The sequence below is a fragment of the Corvus cornix genome, chromosome 10, assembly GCF_000738735.6.
Source record: "Corvus cornix cornix isolate S_Up_H32 chromosome 10, ASM73873v5, whole genome shotgun sequence".
In the NCBI taxonomy this organism is placed as follows: Eukaryota; Metazoa; Chordata; class Aves; order Passeriformes; family Corvidae; genus Corvus; species Corvus cornix.
Genome location: NC_046340.1, coordinates 3,782,573 through 3,799,091, shown reverse-complemented (window position 1 = coordinate 3,799,091; position 16,519 = coordinate 3,782,573). Strand labels below are relative to the sequence as shown.

Below are 16,519 nucleotides of genomic sequence, written 5' to 3'. Positions count from 1 at the left end.
TGTCACAAAATGACAGTTTCAAAACCAGATCCCTTTTACCACTCTGTCGTTATTGTCCTTCCATCCTACGCAGCAATTGAATGCAAAACTTTTTATTTCACTTATTGTGAACTATCCAACCAGAGTCACCAATCCAACAAGTTTATTTTGGGTTGCCTTAGAACTAGCTATGGTGTCCCCAGGAATCATCCTTCTCCAGGAGAATCTCTATTGCTGTAAAACCGGAGCAGAAAATGCAATTCCCTTCAACTCCAGCTGACCTTCACATCAGAAAGGGAAAGAGCTATTTTGTGCATATCTATATCTAGAAACACAAAATAAATACAGCTTAGAGACACTACAAAAATATTCTCCAATCTTCACTGCTTTACAAGTGCTTGCTCTATGCTGACCAGAAGCTCTGAGCATTTGATACAGCAAATGAATAAAAAGTGGCCCTCCATAAAAAAACCACTTTTTCAGCTCATTGTAAACATTCAAGACATTTTCTCAGTCTTTCAGGATGAAAAATTTTATGAGTTACTGAACTACACTCTCCCATCAATAAAAAATACCTCTAGTCAAAGCAAGGCAAAGGCTAACACTGATAGATGATCTAATATGTAAAAAAGGCTCTTTGACTTGTGCAAAATTATCCTGCGGCTTTAGAAGTTGCTGCCACAAAACCAGACACTTTTAAATTTAGATTGTCTTTTCTATACATGTGTACTGAATTACAGAAATTCTGCACCTGCACAGTGGTACCCAACACCCTTGCAGGGCAGTTCAAGACATCACACTGCAATAGGCATTGAGATAAGAAATAAACTACTCCAAGTTTCATCCAAACTGAAGCATACTGCAAACAGTGACATTAAAAAACCCGTGGGAATAGTTACATATACTGCAATAAGATTTTAGTATGCTTCAATATACAAAGCTTTTTCAAAATCAGGGCACAAGTGAAATCTTTGCAGGCTGAAATACAACAGTGTTAAAATACAGGCAGCTGTCAGAGACAGCTGCCTCATCCATTTAAAAAAACAAAGTGGTTGCATTTGAACTTTGAGCACTGACTTTAAGAGCACTCCTCTTTCTTGTGACTTTGCAGCAAGGTAATTAACCCCAAAGGCCCCATCTCCATGGGATAAATGCTTGTGAAAAATACACACTGTGAGTTCAGAAAAAGAAAAAATTCTGTGAGGCAACTATTCTTATGATAAACACGTGGGACTGTGAGACACATGGGACACACATATGCTCTGAGATTCCAGGGGGCATAATCTGTGAGGGTGGAGAGCACCAGTGTCAGAGGTGAGTCTTTGTATGGAAAACCTTGCCTGCATATCAAAATAGCCAGACTCTTCAGACTCCAGGAAAGGGTCTAATTCCAATACCCTTCCTCTTTTGTATTTCATATTTTCAATACTACTGAGACCTACAGAGTTACTCCCAGTAAGATGCTAATTTTGAGAAAGAACAGAAAAATTTGAGCCAAGCACACAAAAAAGACATGGAAGTATTAGTCCCTTTCACTTTGTGTTTTTTGTACCATACAATTAGCAACCTGCCCCTGAAATTCAACTGTCTTCAGACACCACAAGAAAAAAAAAAAAAAAAAAGAAGAAAAATCAAAGTTAATTTGAAAACCAGGGACTTTCAAGCACAGGCCACTATTTCCATAAAACCATCTATAAGATGTTTCCATGATTTAAAAACACTGCTGCAGCATCACATACACTGCAACATGAGGATACCCTCTAAAATAAGATGTGCATCTTGATGGTTATTCCTGATAGAATGAATTGAGTAGCTCTATAAAAAAACCCACATATCTCAAATTCTTTCCTAGCTATACCCTAACGTGTGGTATCCCTCATGGAATTTCAACAGACTAATCTAGCACAGACTTTAGAACTAAGTAGCTTTGTCAAACTGCAAACAAGTATATAGTTAAAAGGTCACTGCGATGTGCATGCTGATATACGAGCAGGAAACATAGTCAAGGATAAATTATCATAGGATCAATGTGCAACCTACTTTTTTCTGGTGAGACGTGTGCCTTAGCTTGTCCCCTCACAAGCCTGCATGTTGAGCCATCTCCTGCACAGATTCCACAGTTGTCTTCCTTGGCATTGCTCCCAAGTTGTCGATCACAGCCTACTGCCTGCCAACATCAACACCACAGTCAGAAGGAGGGCAAAGCTGTAGTAGACATGCTCAGGTTTCTGGAATTTTATTTATTATGTTATCCTTTTGATTTTATGAGTTGGCCTCATTCTATCAAAGCATATCTTGCCATTTAGGATTTTAAAAGCATACTGTCATTTCCACGATTTTAATGATGAACCACAACTGATATATTAAGCTATTCAAACGTAGGAAATACATGAATTCATTTCCCACTACTTATGTGAATGAATACCATTGAGCATTATTCTTTCCAACACAAGGCATAACTATGTTATTTACAATTTGGTTTTCACCACCTGTTTAATTAAGTCTGAGAAAGGATAAATACAATTAAATAATCCAAGTTAAAAATTTAAAGGGCACTCAGCCTTCAGCTTCATAGACAAAGAGTTGAGGGCAGTGCTAATATTCTAGAGTCTTGGCCATTCAGAATTTAACTGGCACTTGTGTAGATCTATTTGCCACTTACATCAATGTCATTACATACACATTTGCTAACCAGCTTTTAAAAAATTTGGACAATTCACTTGTCACCTTTTGATTTTTTCTGGTTTATGAATGTAAGACCCATTCCATAAAACTTTCCAACGATTATTATAAAAACACCCAAACTTAAACACTGCCAAAAATTCAAAAAGCAATTTTTTAAAAAAAACTGTCAACTGAAAGCCCTCCAAATTATAATGAAAACATTTTTCCAGATTTTTCTTTTTCTTCATATCAGTCAACTCCACAAGAATGGGAGTGAGAATGGAAAGACTAAGAATAGACAAAATTGACTAAAAGCACTTTCCTGCTGAATGGAAGATAAATATTTGGCCTCACCCATCTTACTCTTCACCATTTCATAGAAGAATTTTTCAGGGACTACCAAATGCTGAGCAACGTGGTAAAAAGCTGATCTCCAGCTTTGAGCTTTCCCAAGTCAGCCTATATGCCTCTTATATTCACATATCCCTGAGAAGGGCAGCTAATTTGTCATGGGTGTATATACTTAATGAAAATCCAAACTGACAAATGGATAGAAAACCCTCTGGAAATTCACAGTTAAAGCAGTGCTAGAATTCTGAAACTGGCCAGCACACACCTCTTCCTATATAAAAATGCTTGGAAGGGGCAGCCTGAGCTGCCAAGATCCACTGCATCTGTGCTGTGCCAAAACTGACACACGATCCCCTTGGAGAGGTGAGGATCGACTCCACACGTTAGAGGCAGGGCTGGGTCTTCCAGTCTGAGTTAACACACACACACAGACACACAAATCACACACATCCACTGCCAAACACGGAGAAATGTAATCTCAAAGTTTCACATGTCTATGGAAAAGAAAACAAAGCAGCCCCACCTCCTCCTTCTGCCCCTTTCCCTTATTTTCCCAATTCCCTACAGCCTGAATTCCCTTTAGAGGAGGGCATTAATGGGGACAGTTTACAGTGCTTCAGTTGAGAGACCTGCTGCAGTGAAGGCATCTCCTTCCTAAGGGCTCCAGATTTACCAGAGAAACCTATATTAGGAGCAGGAAATTATTTTATTCCTGCAACTGAAGGTGATCTTAATCCTATGTAGCCCAGCAAGGAATTCATTTTAAAAAGAAATAAGATGCTTAACACAATCATTTCAGTTTTAACAAAAACTTAGTTGTAGAAATGAAGCAAATTAACACACATGTGGACTCAGACCATCTCACAACAGGTGCTTATTTACCACACAGAAGCCATGTGGGAACACTCTACTATAATTTAGGCTTGGATTACAGATTAAAATATTTCCACTTGAAGATGTTTCTAGCATTACCTCTGGGTTCATTATTGACATCCAGAAAATTGCAAAAAAAAAGGTTGTAAACAAATTACTATAAACAAGCCTATCTTCCCATTTTATAACCAATTAGCAATACATTGAGAAAATAAATGAAAACACCATTTAAGAAACAGAAACTGACTGGGCCACTCAGTGAATCAGAAAGCAGATGAAATTTCATGGGATATAATAATACAGTGGTCAACACATTTGCCTCAGCATTGAAAACTCTTTCAGTTCCCAGCTCCACAACAGACTTTTGGAAACTCCTGTGCTTTTCCATTCCAATCCATGGAAGGGGTCTAACTGCAGCTGACATCCCCAGCTGACAGGGACGCTGCATGAATGAATCTCCTAACGTTTCTGAAGCATGCAGATGGTGCAGTGATGGAGACCATAACGGTGGATGAGAGAGTCTGTATTTCTCCTGGGCAGATTTTGAAGTAGTTACTGCTCTCCCCTGATTCTCCTGCCCTTATTCACATAAAGATACTGCTAGAACGTGGAGGTAAATTGTATTACTGCAAGTGTCATCTCTCGTAAATGTCTCAAAGGCATCTCCATTGCAAACTGCAATCTCCTTTCCTAAATATTAAAAAACTGTTCATTCACTCATCAGTTAATTCCAAAGGAAAAAATAAGCTGTACATCACGATAACCCATGTGAAAAAGTGCTGTTTTTCTTTGTTTCAGCTCTTGTATATTTGTAGGCTACAGATCCTGCAAGTCTTTCGTGGGAGGAGGGCACTGAGCAAGCAGAGCACTTGCAAGACCAGCCCCTTAGAGCCCAACATGACAATAACAAACATCCAGACTGAGCTCTTACACACAGCCCCTGTGAAAACAAACTCTCATTGCGTGCAACAAAAATTACACAACTGTGCAAACACAAGGCATTACTGTGTCCAACGTGGAATGTAAGAAAAAAGATAATCAGCAGAGCAGCATACTTTAGAGGACTGTTTCATACAGCATTATTGCTTATTTTTTAATAATACACAAATGCCACAGAAATAAAACAGGAGTGCTAGCTGCAAGGGACTTGGATGTGGGAAAAGGTTTACAGCTCCCCTGACAGCCAAGGTGGTGTGTTCAGCTAGATGCATTCACCCTCTACAGATTTCCTTCCCAGATTATGTTTACATCAACTGTTAAAAATATGAATTTCAAGCAATGATATCCTGGAACACAATTTAGAAAGCAACTCAAATTATAATCACAATTTTGACCTGAAATGATCACAGAATTCCAGATTTTAACATGAAGCACCCAAAAATTCCACAGGTTTTTAAGCCTCAAATTTGGAGCTAATTCATGAAGGAATTTTAATAAGTAAACACTGGGATGGGACATATTTCAAACTTGAGAGTCTAGAGCCAGCCTTTTTTAACCATTTCTAAACCCTTGGCTGGGTATTTCTCAGGTGAGCTGAACAGCCACAGACCTCACCAAAAGAAAAGGAAGCTGTAAGGTATAGCTTTGGAAACTGGGTCTCAAAAACATCTGGCATTGTGACACCAAATATCATGAATTTAAGGTATTCATATTTCAGCCAGTAACTATTGGAAAAAGTAGTGTTTGATGAAATAGTTGAAGACAGTACATTTGGTTATTTGCAAATAAATCTGCAACAAGGACAAGAAAATGATAAATGGCAACAGCCTTCCTCCACTCACGCAGCACCTCTGGCAGCCAAAGAGGCTGATGATTTTCACAATTAAGGCATTTTGTAGGATTAATTTACCCCACATTGCTTGCTGTTTACAGAGCAAAGGAATCAGCTATAAATATTACAGGCAGACTGGGAAAACATCTGCAGGCTTTTAGGGCATAGTCAGAAATAATGTTAGGCAATTTTAACATAGGCTGAGTAAATGAAACAAGTGATAACACAACCTGTGTAATGGAAGGATTGGGACCCTGTGAATTTAAGAAATCTGTAATCATAAATATCATCATCCCAAAAAACGATACAGGTATTGTAATGACCAGGTTGTAAGTGAGCTCCTCAGACAGCGGGGAGAATATTCACAAACATGTAAAAAAACAAACAATAAGTAGAAATTTAATTTTAAAAGAGTTTTGATGAAAATGGGCACTTTGTGAATTTATACTAATGGCCATGATGGGGTATCTGTTAATTTGGGTATGGCAGGATTATTTTCAGAAACAGGCTATTGCTGTTCCTGATCCATTACTATTTTTGGGCAGAACCTGAATATGTTACTTGTCTGTTCCTACAAAGGAAAACAAAAAAAGAAATACGAGAAAGAATTATATTGTTTTCTCACAAGCAGCTCGGCTAGAAAGCATCTGGTTAAGCAGTGAACAAAACCACTCATCTGTTCAACAAAGCTTAGCATGGCAGTGCTGTTGTGAAAGACAATACTGAAGGGTGTTAAATACTTTGTAGCATGCTTGGAATAGCTCATGTAGGTTCAGAAAGGCAAAGGATGAGCAAAAGGTCAGGGTATAAAATACAGTAATATAGATGAAAGAGAAGAATGAAATTGCTGCTGATATGTTAAAAGTGACTATGGAACATTATAAGTATTTTTGCAATTATGAATCCAAAAATCACTCAGAAGCTCATATAAAGCTGTTTCTTTAGGTCATATTCAATTAGTAGTGTTTCAGCTGAGGAATTAGATTTGCACTAGGAAATTAATGTAGCATGTTCATTTTGATTTGTGAAGGTCCAAGAATAATCTGTTAAATTCAAGGATCTTCCTTTGTTAAGACACTTATAATTACGTAAGACAAGAAAATGGACAGGACTGCAAGGTGACAGAATTTTGACTAAAATTCCAATACAGATGGTAAAAAAACCATCATAGTGGAAAAAAAGGCAAATTCCAGCCCTACCCTCTCCTCCCTCCTTTCACAGACTTCTCTTAATAAATATAAGTACAAGCATGGACTAGAATTGCCAGTGCAGAGCCCAACACAGGCTCAGGTTTTAACATTTCGACATTTGCTTGTTAGATCATTGCTTCAGCCCTCCTGAGCTGTGGCATTACCTCAGCTGGCCACTCACCTCCAGCTGCAGGCACTCCCAAAATAGGCACAGCACCACTTTTTTTGTGACAGCAGAAAGTTTTCTACAGCAGTGAGTTGTCAGTTATAAAAATGTTACATTTCAATTATTAAAAAATGTTCTGGAATGCCAATGACTCAAGATTATATACTTCAAATAAATAAGTTGAAGATACACCTACACTTTATAAAATAAAAATACTTATCTCAAAGATGAGTAAAACCAGACATCTGTGCATAACAAGATCATGTAAGTGTTAAGTGTCATTATTCCTATCAAAAGCACGAAATCATATACAGCAATATAGATAATTACATACAATATTTCTCTTTCAAAATGGGCTTTCCCCCTTCTAGGGTCCTCTGGAGCCATAGGTCCAGGTATAGCCAGAAAAAACAAATATATTGAGTTCTCCTAATAGAAGCGGCCACAAAAGAATAAATCACTGCTATTTTTATTTGTGACAGATACATAAATTCTATGAAACATTAAAACTGAAGCTGCACTGGTGCCATTATTTTTCTACTGACTGTGTCTCAGCCTAAGCTCTTTAGCAGACACGCCATTTAGATATTCAGCAATGTATTTGTTAAATACTAAATCATTTTCTACTTTGACCCATAAATTTATTATTGATACAGACTCTCATTTATCAGTGATTCCATTAAAATGATTAGCTAAGTTTCTGTTTTGCAGCATTCTATGTTTACTTGAGGGACTGGCAGCTCAGTGTCAGAGAGTGAGGCCCTTTATTAATGTGATTTGGTTTAATAAAATGAAAACAGAAAATCAATTCAACAGTATCTCAAAATGACATAATTACCATCCTCCTACAGCTGTTGAGAAAACCCCCCCAGTGCTCAGGAAAACCCACCTGAAGGCTACTCTGGGTACGTTTCTGTTCATGTGCTTCCACTGGCCAGGCTAGTTCAAAGGATGCACAAAATGTGTACTCCAGGAATAACCTGCAAGTGGAATTTTAACACACACTTGCAGATGGCATTTAGTGAAATTCAGATGAAGCAGAAAACCCAGCAAATCATTTATGGGGATAATGTGCTTAAATGTGCTTAAAATGTCAAAGAAGTACTGTATTTCTGCTGAGCAAGGAACTGCACTGAGGAATGCACAAAGGGAGATGATAATTGTGCTTCACAAGAATGGGATAAAGTTACTGCACAGGAGATCCTTTCCCTCAAGGGCTGAACGGTCTGTAATTATCCCAGTACATGTTGTCCAGTGATTTTTATTTTACAACTGGCCAGCAGTAGATCTGTTGGAGCTGTACCTCAGTAAGGGGATCCTGTGTTGGTTGGAGCACTGATCTGCTGAAGGGTGGCAAAAGCTTTGTGCTCCAGGTGCAAGTGCCTTCCACCACCTTTAAAATTTGTCAACATTTGCAAAATATGGTGTGAAAGTAGACTATTACACCACACATATCCAATGAAGTGATCTGACTGCCCAGCCACCAGGATAGCAGCAGTTGGACTGCTATAAACCAAATTATTTATTTCAGCCTTACAAGAGATGAGAACTAAGATTAAAATGGAATAAAAACATCTACATATTTCTAAAGGTTATCAGCATTGCACAAAATACAAGATAACCTCAGAATTAATTCTGAATAATGTCTTTTCCAAGTCTTGTGACTTGACTGAGAAAGGACAGGTTTTATTTCAGCATTTACTAGTAAAGGAAGAAAACAGTGAAAAACCCTTACGTGCTGAAAAAGACAAATCTCTACTGCAGTTTATTAGAATCACTCAATAGGGAAAATTAAAATCCTCTGGTCTAGCTCAGAGAAAAGGGATTTCTATTTCCAAAAACACAGACACACCACAAAATCCAAAACTCAGAAAAAATAAGGTGGTGCTTCATTGCACAGTTGCATGTGCTATCACAGTACACAGATCTCATTGCATCAATGTCAGATATTTGCTGCACTTTCCCCTGCTCTACTTGTCTTAGCACAGAATCCAGCACAGGCAGATGTCAGGACTGATTGTATCCACACAACAAATAACTAATTTTAAATACAGCTATGGGAATTCATGGTAATAAAAACATGAACAAAAAACCCTGTCATGTGAAAATCCTGCCCTCCCTTAGTCGATGTGTTCCATGTCTCTTTGCCCTGCTGTAAAACCTTGCTGTCATTCAAAGCCCATCTATTCACTGACTTTGCAATCTCTGCTCACATCCTTCACTTTGTGATAGCTTCAGCTTGCACTTTATTCCTACACAGATAAAATGTGTCCTCAGAGAGAACATAAAGAAAAAAGCTCCCACTGTCTCTTTCCCATGCTCATCATCCACAAGTAATTGATTCTGACAAGCAGAGGGAGAGATAGCAGAACATCCCTCCAATTAAGCAAGTTACTTCTTTCTTTCTTTCTTTTAAATTTACTTTTAACAGTAGTGTGGAATCTTAGCTTTCAAACACCGCTTTCAATCTCTGGTTTATCCTCACTGAGGATTTTTCTTGGTCTGAGCCATGATTTTCTTCTCACGTGGTCCTGTCTCATAACTCTTCAGTTATGTCTGAGCTAACAAAGGCCTGACTGTGGCAGGGGTTCTCACATCTCTGGAATCAGACCAGCACAGGACAGTAGCAGCCCAGAAAAGCTGACACAGGCTTCAGCATGTGCTAATTAACAGAATAAAGCCCCTTCAGGGACTTTGTCCATGCACTTTGGACCAACAGTGAACTTTGCAGCCCATCTCCTCCCAGCAAACGAAGCTGCAATCCCAGCAGCCGTGGTGGGAGGAGGAAAACTTCCTCTGTTTAAGGGTTTTCCGTTCCTCACAGGTAAGAAATCAGGCAGTAAAGGCAAAGTGTGTCAAAATGCAAACCTCAGAATGGAGGTGTAAAGTAAATCAGAATGATGGGCACAAGGAGACGCTCCATGATGTTCAAATTCCTGAGCCATCCATACGGAGGAAAGGAACGTAAAGCAATAAAAAAAAAACCCAGAAAATAAAAAAATACAGTGCATAAAATTCACTGCATACTAAAGGGCTCCTAAAAAGACTTTCCACATATTTCTGCTGACATTTTATGTCTGAAGGCAAGAGGCTAAAGAGTGTTCCACAACTCTGTAAATCCACTTCCATCAAATAAAACAAAGTGTTTCCAAAACCTTTAACTCTTACTACAGGATCTGTCACATGCTAGAGGAGCTGAGAGATTATAGGACCACCCAGTAGGAGAAAGTACCCTTTCCCACATGGTCTCCATTTAAAAAAACACACACACAACTGGAGGATAGGACACAAACTCCCAGCAGGCTTCTTGTTTGTGAGAATGCTTTCAAAAATTAAATCAGTATATGAAATCAAATTACTTTGCTCCTTTTCTGGCTGGGTCCAGCCAAACCTGCCTTGCTTGGTGAAGTTAGCACTGGGGGATTTGAAGGTTGCTAAGGCTCTTCTTCAAGATGACACCCAAGTCATGAGCTTTTCTGCTATCACTTCTCCCATGATTTAGGTCCATGCTAGGCTGGGAAGTAAAGTCACATTTGCACTCAGCTCACTAAAACAAAACAAAACTTGGCAGAGAGAATCCCTTATGACCAAAGAAGTGCAGATAAGAAACCAGAGATCAGAAAAAATCCACTACTCATCTGACAAGAAAGAATAAACTTACACAGTAAGAAATCCCCATAGAGAGCATTTTCCATAAGAAACAGTAGGAGAGAGAATAAGATAAGACCTGAAAAGAAACACCAGTTTCTAGCAGCAGTGGGAAGCTGCAAAAAAATAAAAACAAGTGATTCCAAAAGACCTTTTTAGTGTCTGAGAGTATCCTGTTATTATTATTTATTTATAAAGCACACCACTGAGTTGCCAACAATGTCACTGCAAGGGAATCACTACACCAAAGTGACATTCCAAGTGAAGCAAGTGCAGCCCTTGAAGGGTGGCTCCATGATCCACAGGCCTGGGCAGTGCCAAGAGCTTCCATCAGATGAAAAACCAGCCCCCTGAGGCGAGGGAGGGTGACACTGACAGGTCACATAGGAGGTGGCAGCCCCTGCTTAGCTCAGCCCCATCCTCTGGTGGGACCTCTGGAGCCACCACCATCTCCCAGCTGAGCTGCAGCTGGAGCTCCCCACTCCCAGTTTTATGACCCATGTCACACGTGTGCAGTCACATGAAGTTTTTCATATGTAGCTCTGAGAGCCAGAAAGTTTTGTTGGATCTCCATGAGTAACTCCCACAGTGTTTCTGGACAGGGTCCAGCCTGCCAACTCTGGTGCAGTAACATGTAGACAGAGTACAGGCATCTACAGAGGTGTTCCTTCATGCTCCAAAATGTACTTTACTCTGTGCATTTGTTAATTAGCAGTACCCAGGAGAGAATGCCAGGTTTAGTATAACAGCTGGCTTGACACAGAGCTACCTCAAAATCAGTTCTTCTTATGAATCACTCAAAGGCTAAAAAGGAGAAAAAGGCAACACAGGCATTTTTCTCTAATTTTTAAATATTAAAAAAAAGATTGTAAATGTTCATTTTGGAAAAAAAGGTGCTTTTTTAACAGCTCTTCAAGAATTAACTACTCAGACTAACATGTGTTAGTAACATGTCTGCAGTAATACAGCATGGAAAGGAACCTTTCCTTTCTAAGTCTCTGCACACCAAATCTCCTGTGCAACTTGGGCAGTCCTCGAACATATTGAAAGGCAAAAAATGTATCTACAGGAACCAAAAGAGAAAGTACACAAACAAGCAGTTTGAGAAAGCAACTCTCAGGACAAGAGGAGTCAAGATTCAGAAGAAATGAATAATCTGCTATAATTTTAAGTTCAAAGCACAAACAAAGCTTATTAAAAAGTGCAAGAGCCTTCCAAGAGCTTACAGAAACTGTTTTCAATGAAGACACTGACAGATATTATTTACACCCAGCATAAGAGTGCTTTGGTGGTGAGTGATACCCACTGGCCAAACGATGACATGTGACAGAAGAGAACTAGCATGGCACAAGTTGATGGCGCTCCACTTGACATGTGGGATGTGTTCTGATGTCAGCTAAATTTATGCCATATGCTACAAAGCACAGTGTAGTGTCTGCCTTTTTTGGAACACAAACAACCTGCTGACACTAAATGGAAAGTTCACGGCAGGATTTACATCATCTTTGACCTAATTGTGACAGCCTAGGACAGAACTACTCAGGCTGCTCCTTAGGACTCCAGATTTTTTGGGTGATGCGTGCATTTGTTGTCCAAACATATTACTCCATATTAGGAAAATTATCACTGTAACCATTTCAGGTGCTGGCACAAGTAACACCCCATTCTGCACTCTGGTAGAAAAAAGCAGGTCTGCACAAATTAAAAACAAAACCCAAGTTGAGGCAGGGCCCCAAAGCAGGCGGAGTAACTGGGTAAATGTTGCCCACATATGTGTCTGACATGCAGATGTTTTTAAATGTCTCCACCCACATCCAGATGGGCACAGCAGGAACACATTATATGAAAAAATGTTTTGGGAGTTGTGCAGAGCCTAGAAAAAATATCAGAAGTGTGAAAATCCTGGCTGTGAAGTTTTGACCTGTCCCCATCTAACACCACAGCCCCAGATATCTGGGCTGGTAACAGAAGCAGGGCAGCAGCAGACTAAAACATGATCAAATGGTTTGACTGAGTTAAGCCTCAAACAAACCCAAAATATCTTACTAACTTTCCCAATAGACTTTTTCCCAGCTCGACCATCTTTAGTTTTCACTTCCTGTAAAGCCTCACACCTCCTATCCAGAGTGCAGCTTTGTCATCTCACAATTTTCTTTGATAGAGCTTATTTAGCTTGATTTTCTTGATGAGGGAAGTGCAAAGGATCAGAACTGAAGCTGGAGAACAAGAATTCACCATCTTTGTAAATTCATGTGCTGCCAAGGTGAGTCTGAACAAGAGGCAGAAGTAGTGATGCAGCTCTACCTTACCAGGAACCAGAACACAGATAAAAGTGAAATCATGTTGGGGAGGAGGGAAAGCTGAGTCAACTTTGAGACAATAAATGAGCAAAACCAGCACCAGTCTCCTTATGGCAAGTTTTTGGTGCTCCCAGGCATAGAAGTGAAGATACCCACACATCAGCAGTGTGATGTACTCATTTACAGGAGTTAGCTGTAAACCAGTTGCCAAGTAATTTGCTGGCTGTGCCAATTACATGTCAGAACCCGCCAGACAGATCTTACAGCAACAACTGTGGAGAATCACAACTGTGCTGTCTCTCTCTTAAAAGCAGTTGACTAAACAACCATGTTTTTCTGGGAAAGATTAGACGTCAATTTGTTCTCTTTTCCTGCTCAAACAGGAGTAGCACAAAGCTCTGTGTTGGTTTCCGAGGAGGTCCCCACCTCCCACAGTCCCTTTCACAAGTAAGAAACCTTTCAGTGGGCCCCCAAAAGAGTTTGCAAAGAGGAAAGGTTACCTAAGTGAATCTTCATTTAATTTAATTGAATTTTAATTCAATTTTTTACCTCAATAAAATTATCCAACACTAAATTATCAAATATATACTTTAAAAAGCAGAAATTTTCAATTTGTGCAAAAATACCTCAGGAATAGCCAGTGACTTCAAGAAAATAAAGTGAAAACACTGAACTGTTTATGAGTTTCAGCAATCAATTTTAAAAATTGAGTAAATCACAGCACAGGACACATTCTAAACATGTTTGTTGCAGGTTTTTTCCGGGGAGACGTTACCTCACACTGAAGAATATTTTTGTGAAATTAGAAGAAATAATTAAAAAATAAAAATGGGAGATGGAGAAAAGAAATTGATTCTCACCAACAGTGTAAGAATTCCAGTTCCTGCTTCTGGAATGATTAATTTCATCTCCACTACTTCATTTATTCTAAAAATGGATTACTTACCTTTCCTAGCATTTTATAACATACATACACATGAATACTACAAAATGCTAAGAGGAAACACTGAAAGCAGCCCTTTTAAGTATTCCTCCCAACAGTTCTTCATGAAATTTGATGCACTCTGGGCAAAGCGAATTTCATGCCTCGTGTGAAAGATGGAAGAAGGTGTTCGAAGTCACAATGGGAGACACTGGCAACCCCACAGCACCCTGAGCACAAGCCCTTGAAAAGCCCAGGGCTCCCTCAGATCCAGCCTCGGGCTGCAGTGGGCACAGACAGCAAAGGCTGCTGTAAAGGCACCTCCTAGGAAAGGCTGGGCCATCCTCCTGGGTGAAAGCCTTTTTACTAGGGTAGGAGCATCACTAAGAACATGGCACAAGAAATATCTTATTTGGCAAGTGTTCCCAGAGTTTCTAGAGGTATATCCTATTTCAAATAGAGGGTAACAAACACTGCTGGATCCCACAGTGAAGTCCTATTGACAAATGCAGTCTCTCTGTGAGGAATTCTTCTGTTTCAGAGGCAGCAGATGCACTCTGTGTTGACACGACTGGCATTGGAACTGCGGCATACACAGAAGTCACATAAAACCCACAGCAAAGTCCAGATCATATATTAATGTTGCTATAATCCATGCACCAGTCTTCTGCCAAATGTGTCAGATTTTCCTCTATAATAGAGCTATTTTTCTCACTGGGCCATATCCTGCATTTTTGAGTCGCACACATTTTAGACATTTAACAGAGCAACAACCACTTGCAGAGAAAGAAAACTAATTGCAATAACATATCCATTCTCTATAAACTGCTCTGTTCATAAAACAAGTTTGCAATATTGCTTTGCTAACGAGACACGGGCAAGGCTGGCAAGCCTCAAATATTATAAGTCTCTACTTTTACATAACTCTAATAAATAAAAAATACATCTAAAAACATAGATTGCCAGTAAAAGATTCAAAAAATCAGTTCATGCAACCACAGTACTCACCCATACAAGACAGACCCTATACATTCACACCTGCCATTCCAGGCTGAATCCCATAAAATGTCAATTTTCTCCTTAACAGAGATTATATGGGACTCCGAAAAGGAATAAAATGAAATGGAAAGCTCTGCAATTTCATCACGTCCTCACAGATACACTTAAGTTAAGAAAGCTGTAGCTCCAATAACTAGGTTCATTAATTTTTACACACATTAATAGAAGAGTGAACGAATTTTATTGACCTTTTATCTATATAGAAAAATATCCATGGCTAAAGCAGTGAGGAAATTGTGTCTTCCTGAAAAGGTGAGTTATCTACAATTCATTTGACAGCACTTGCAGATACATCTAAGCCGATAAATAAAATGAAAAACAATCTCAAAATGCCCGCTCAAGAGCAAAGTGCCTCACAAAAAAGGCCCCATTTAGATTCACACCGTGAACATACCTGGCAGATTCCACTGATGCACATATCCAAGGATTCAATATTGCAACGAGTTCCATCTAGCACTTTTGGGGCAAGCTCCACCACCAAGTTCTTTCCCAGAGCTTGACATTTCAGGGCGCACGGTGCAGTAGGATCATTATACACAGGGATCCACTCGTAAAAGTGTCCCTGGTATTTGACATCATTGTAGGCTGAACACTGTTGTGCTCTAAAGTCACCAACATCTGAAGGGCAGTCCTGAAAACAAACCAAAAAATATTTTTTTTAAGCTAGGAAATACTTTGCATTTGCAGTAAAGTTATCTGATGAATAACACAGAAGCTCTTCAGGCAGGCTTGGTTCAAGAACTGATCTGCTTTGACAAAGATGCCACACTACAAAGTTTTACTGGGTATGTTAAAACAATCTATGTTGCTTAATCCATTGCTTGGAGTGCAAGTACAGAATATCATGCATATTCCAGCAATAACAACATAACTGATACGAGAGGATAATTAAAAATGCTAATTTTTATGACACCAGGTAGTACAATTAAAGTCTGGTTCTATAGTAAGAATTATCTTCAAAAGGAATCTATGTATTTTAAGTGACTATAAGGAGATGTGTGATATTTTATATTCCTCTTTTCAGTAGCTTTTCCCACTAATGGATTTCGGAGGGCTCTATACTCATTCATCAATTCACATATCAGACTAATGAAAGAGGTATTAATGCTACATATAAATAAAAAAATAAAATTTGTCTAATTAAATGTTCAGCTCTGCTTGCAAAAGGGACAAGATCATTATGAGGAAGTTTCACAGTGCTTAGTCCTGTAGTCTAATTACAAAGCACCTTCACCACCTCATGGAAGCAGTAAGGCTTATTTTGTTGGAATAAAATAAACTTCAAACTGGTAACAATTGATCGTGCATTTCCAGTTCTAATGAGACAGCTCCGTACCTTCTCCCACAGAGAGCCTCAGCACACACAGCTGAAAGACCAAATACGAGAACTGCTTCAAATAAAATGTTCTAAAATATTTTTTCTACATAAAGCATTGCACCCAAACAATGATGTTAATGTTAAACCACGGTGACAGCAATGGAGATGAATACTGATTGATTGGAAAATAACTTTGGTAAAGTACTGGCAAAGGAGTTACTGTGTCAAACAATTCCTCACTACAGACTTCATTTGAAAGTATGTCCAGTGTCAGAGAG

The 16,519-nt window shown here is 39.1% G+C and overlaps 1 protein-coding gene across 5 annotated transcripts in view; it reads right to left on the bottom strand.

The window, feature by feature from the left end:
• Window positions 1-16,519, bottom strand: part of ADAMTSL3 (ADAMTS like 3) — a 179,574-nt gene that overhangs the window by 71,048 nt on the left and 92,007 nt on the right. For all 5 annotated transcript variants that reach the window (XM_039557996.1, XM_039557993.1, XM_039557995.1 and 2 more), the window contains 2 exons: window positions 15,318-15,554; window positions 2,020-2,146 (listed from right to left, as the gene is read on the bottom strand). In XM_039557996.1, coding sequence (XP_039413930.1) covers window positions 2,020-2,146; window positions 15,318-15,554 — 364 coding nt within the window. The remainder of the gene's footprint in view (window positions 1-2,019; window positions 2,147-15,317; window positions 15,555-16,519) is intronic.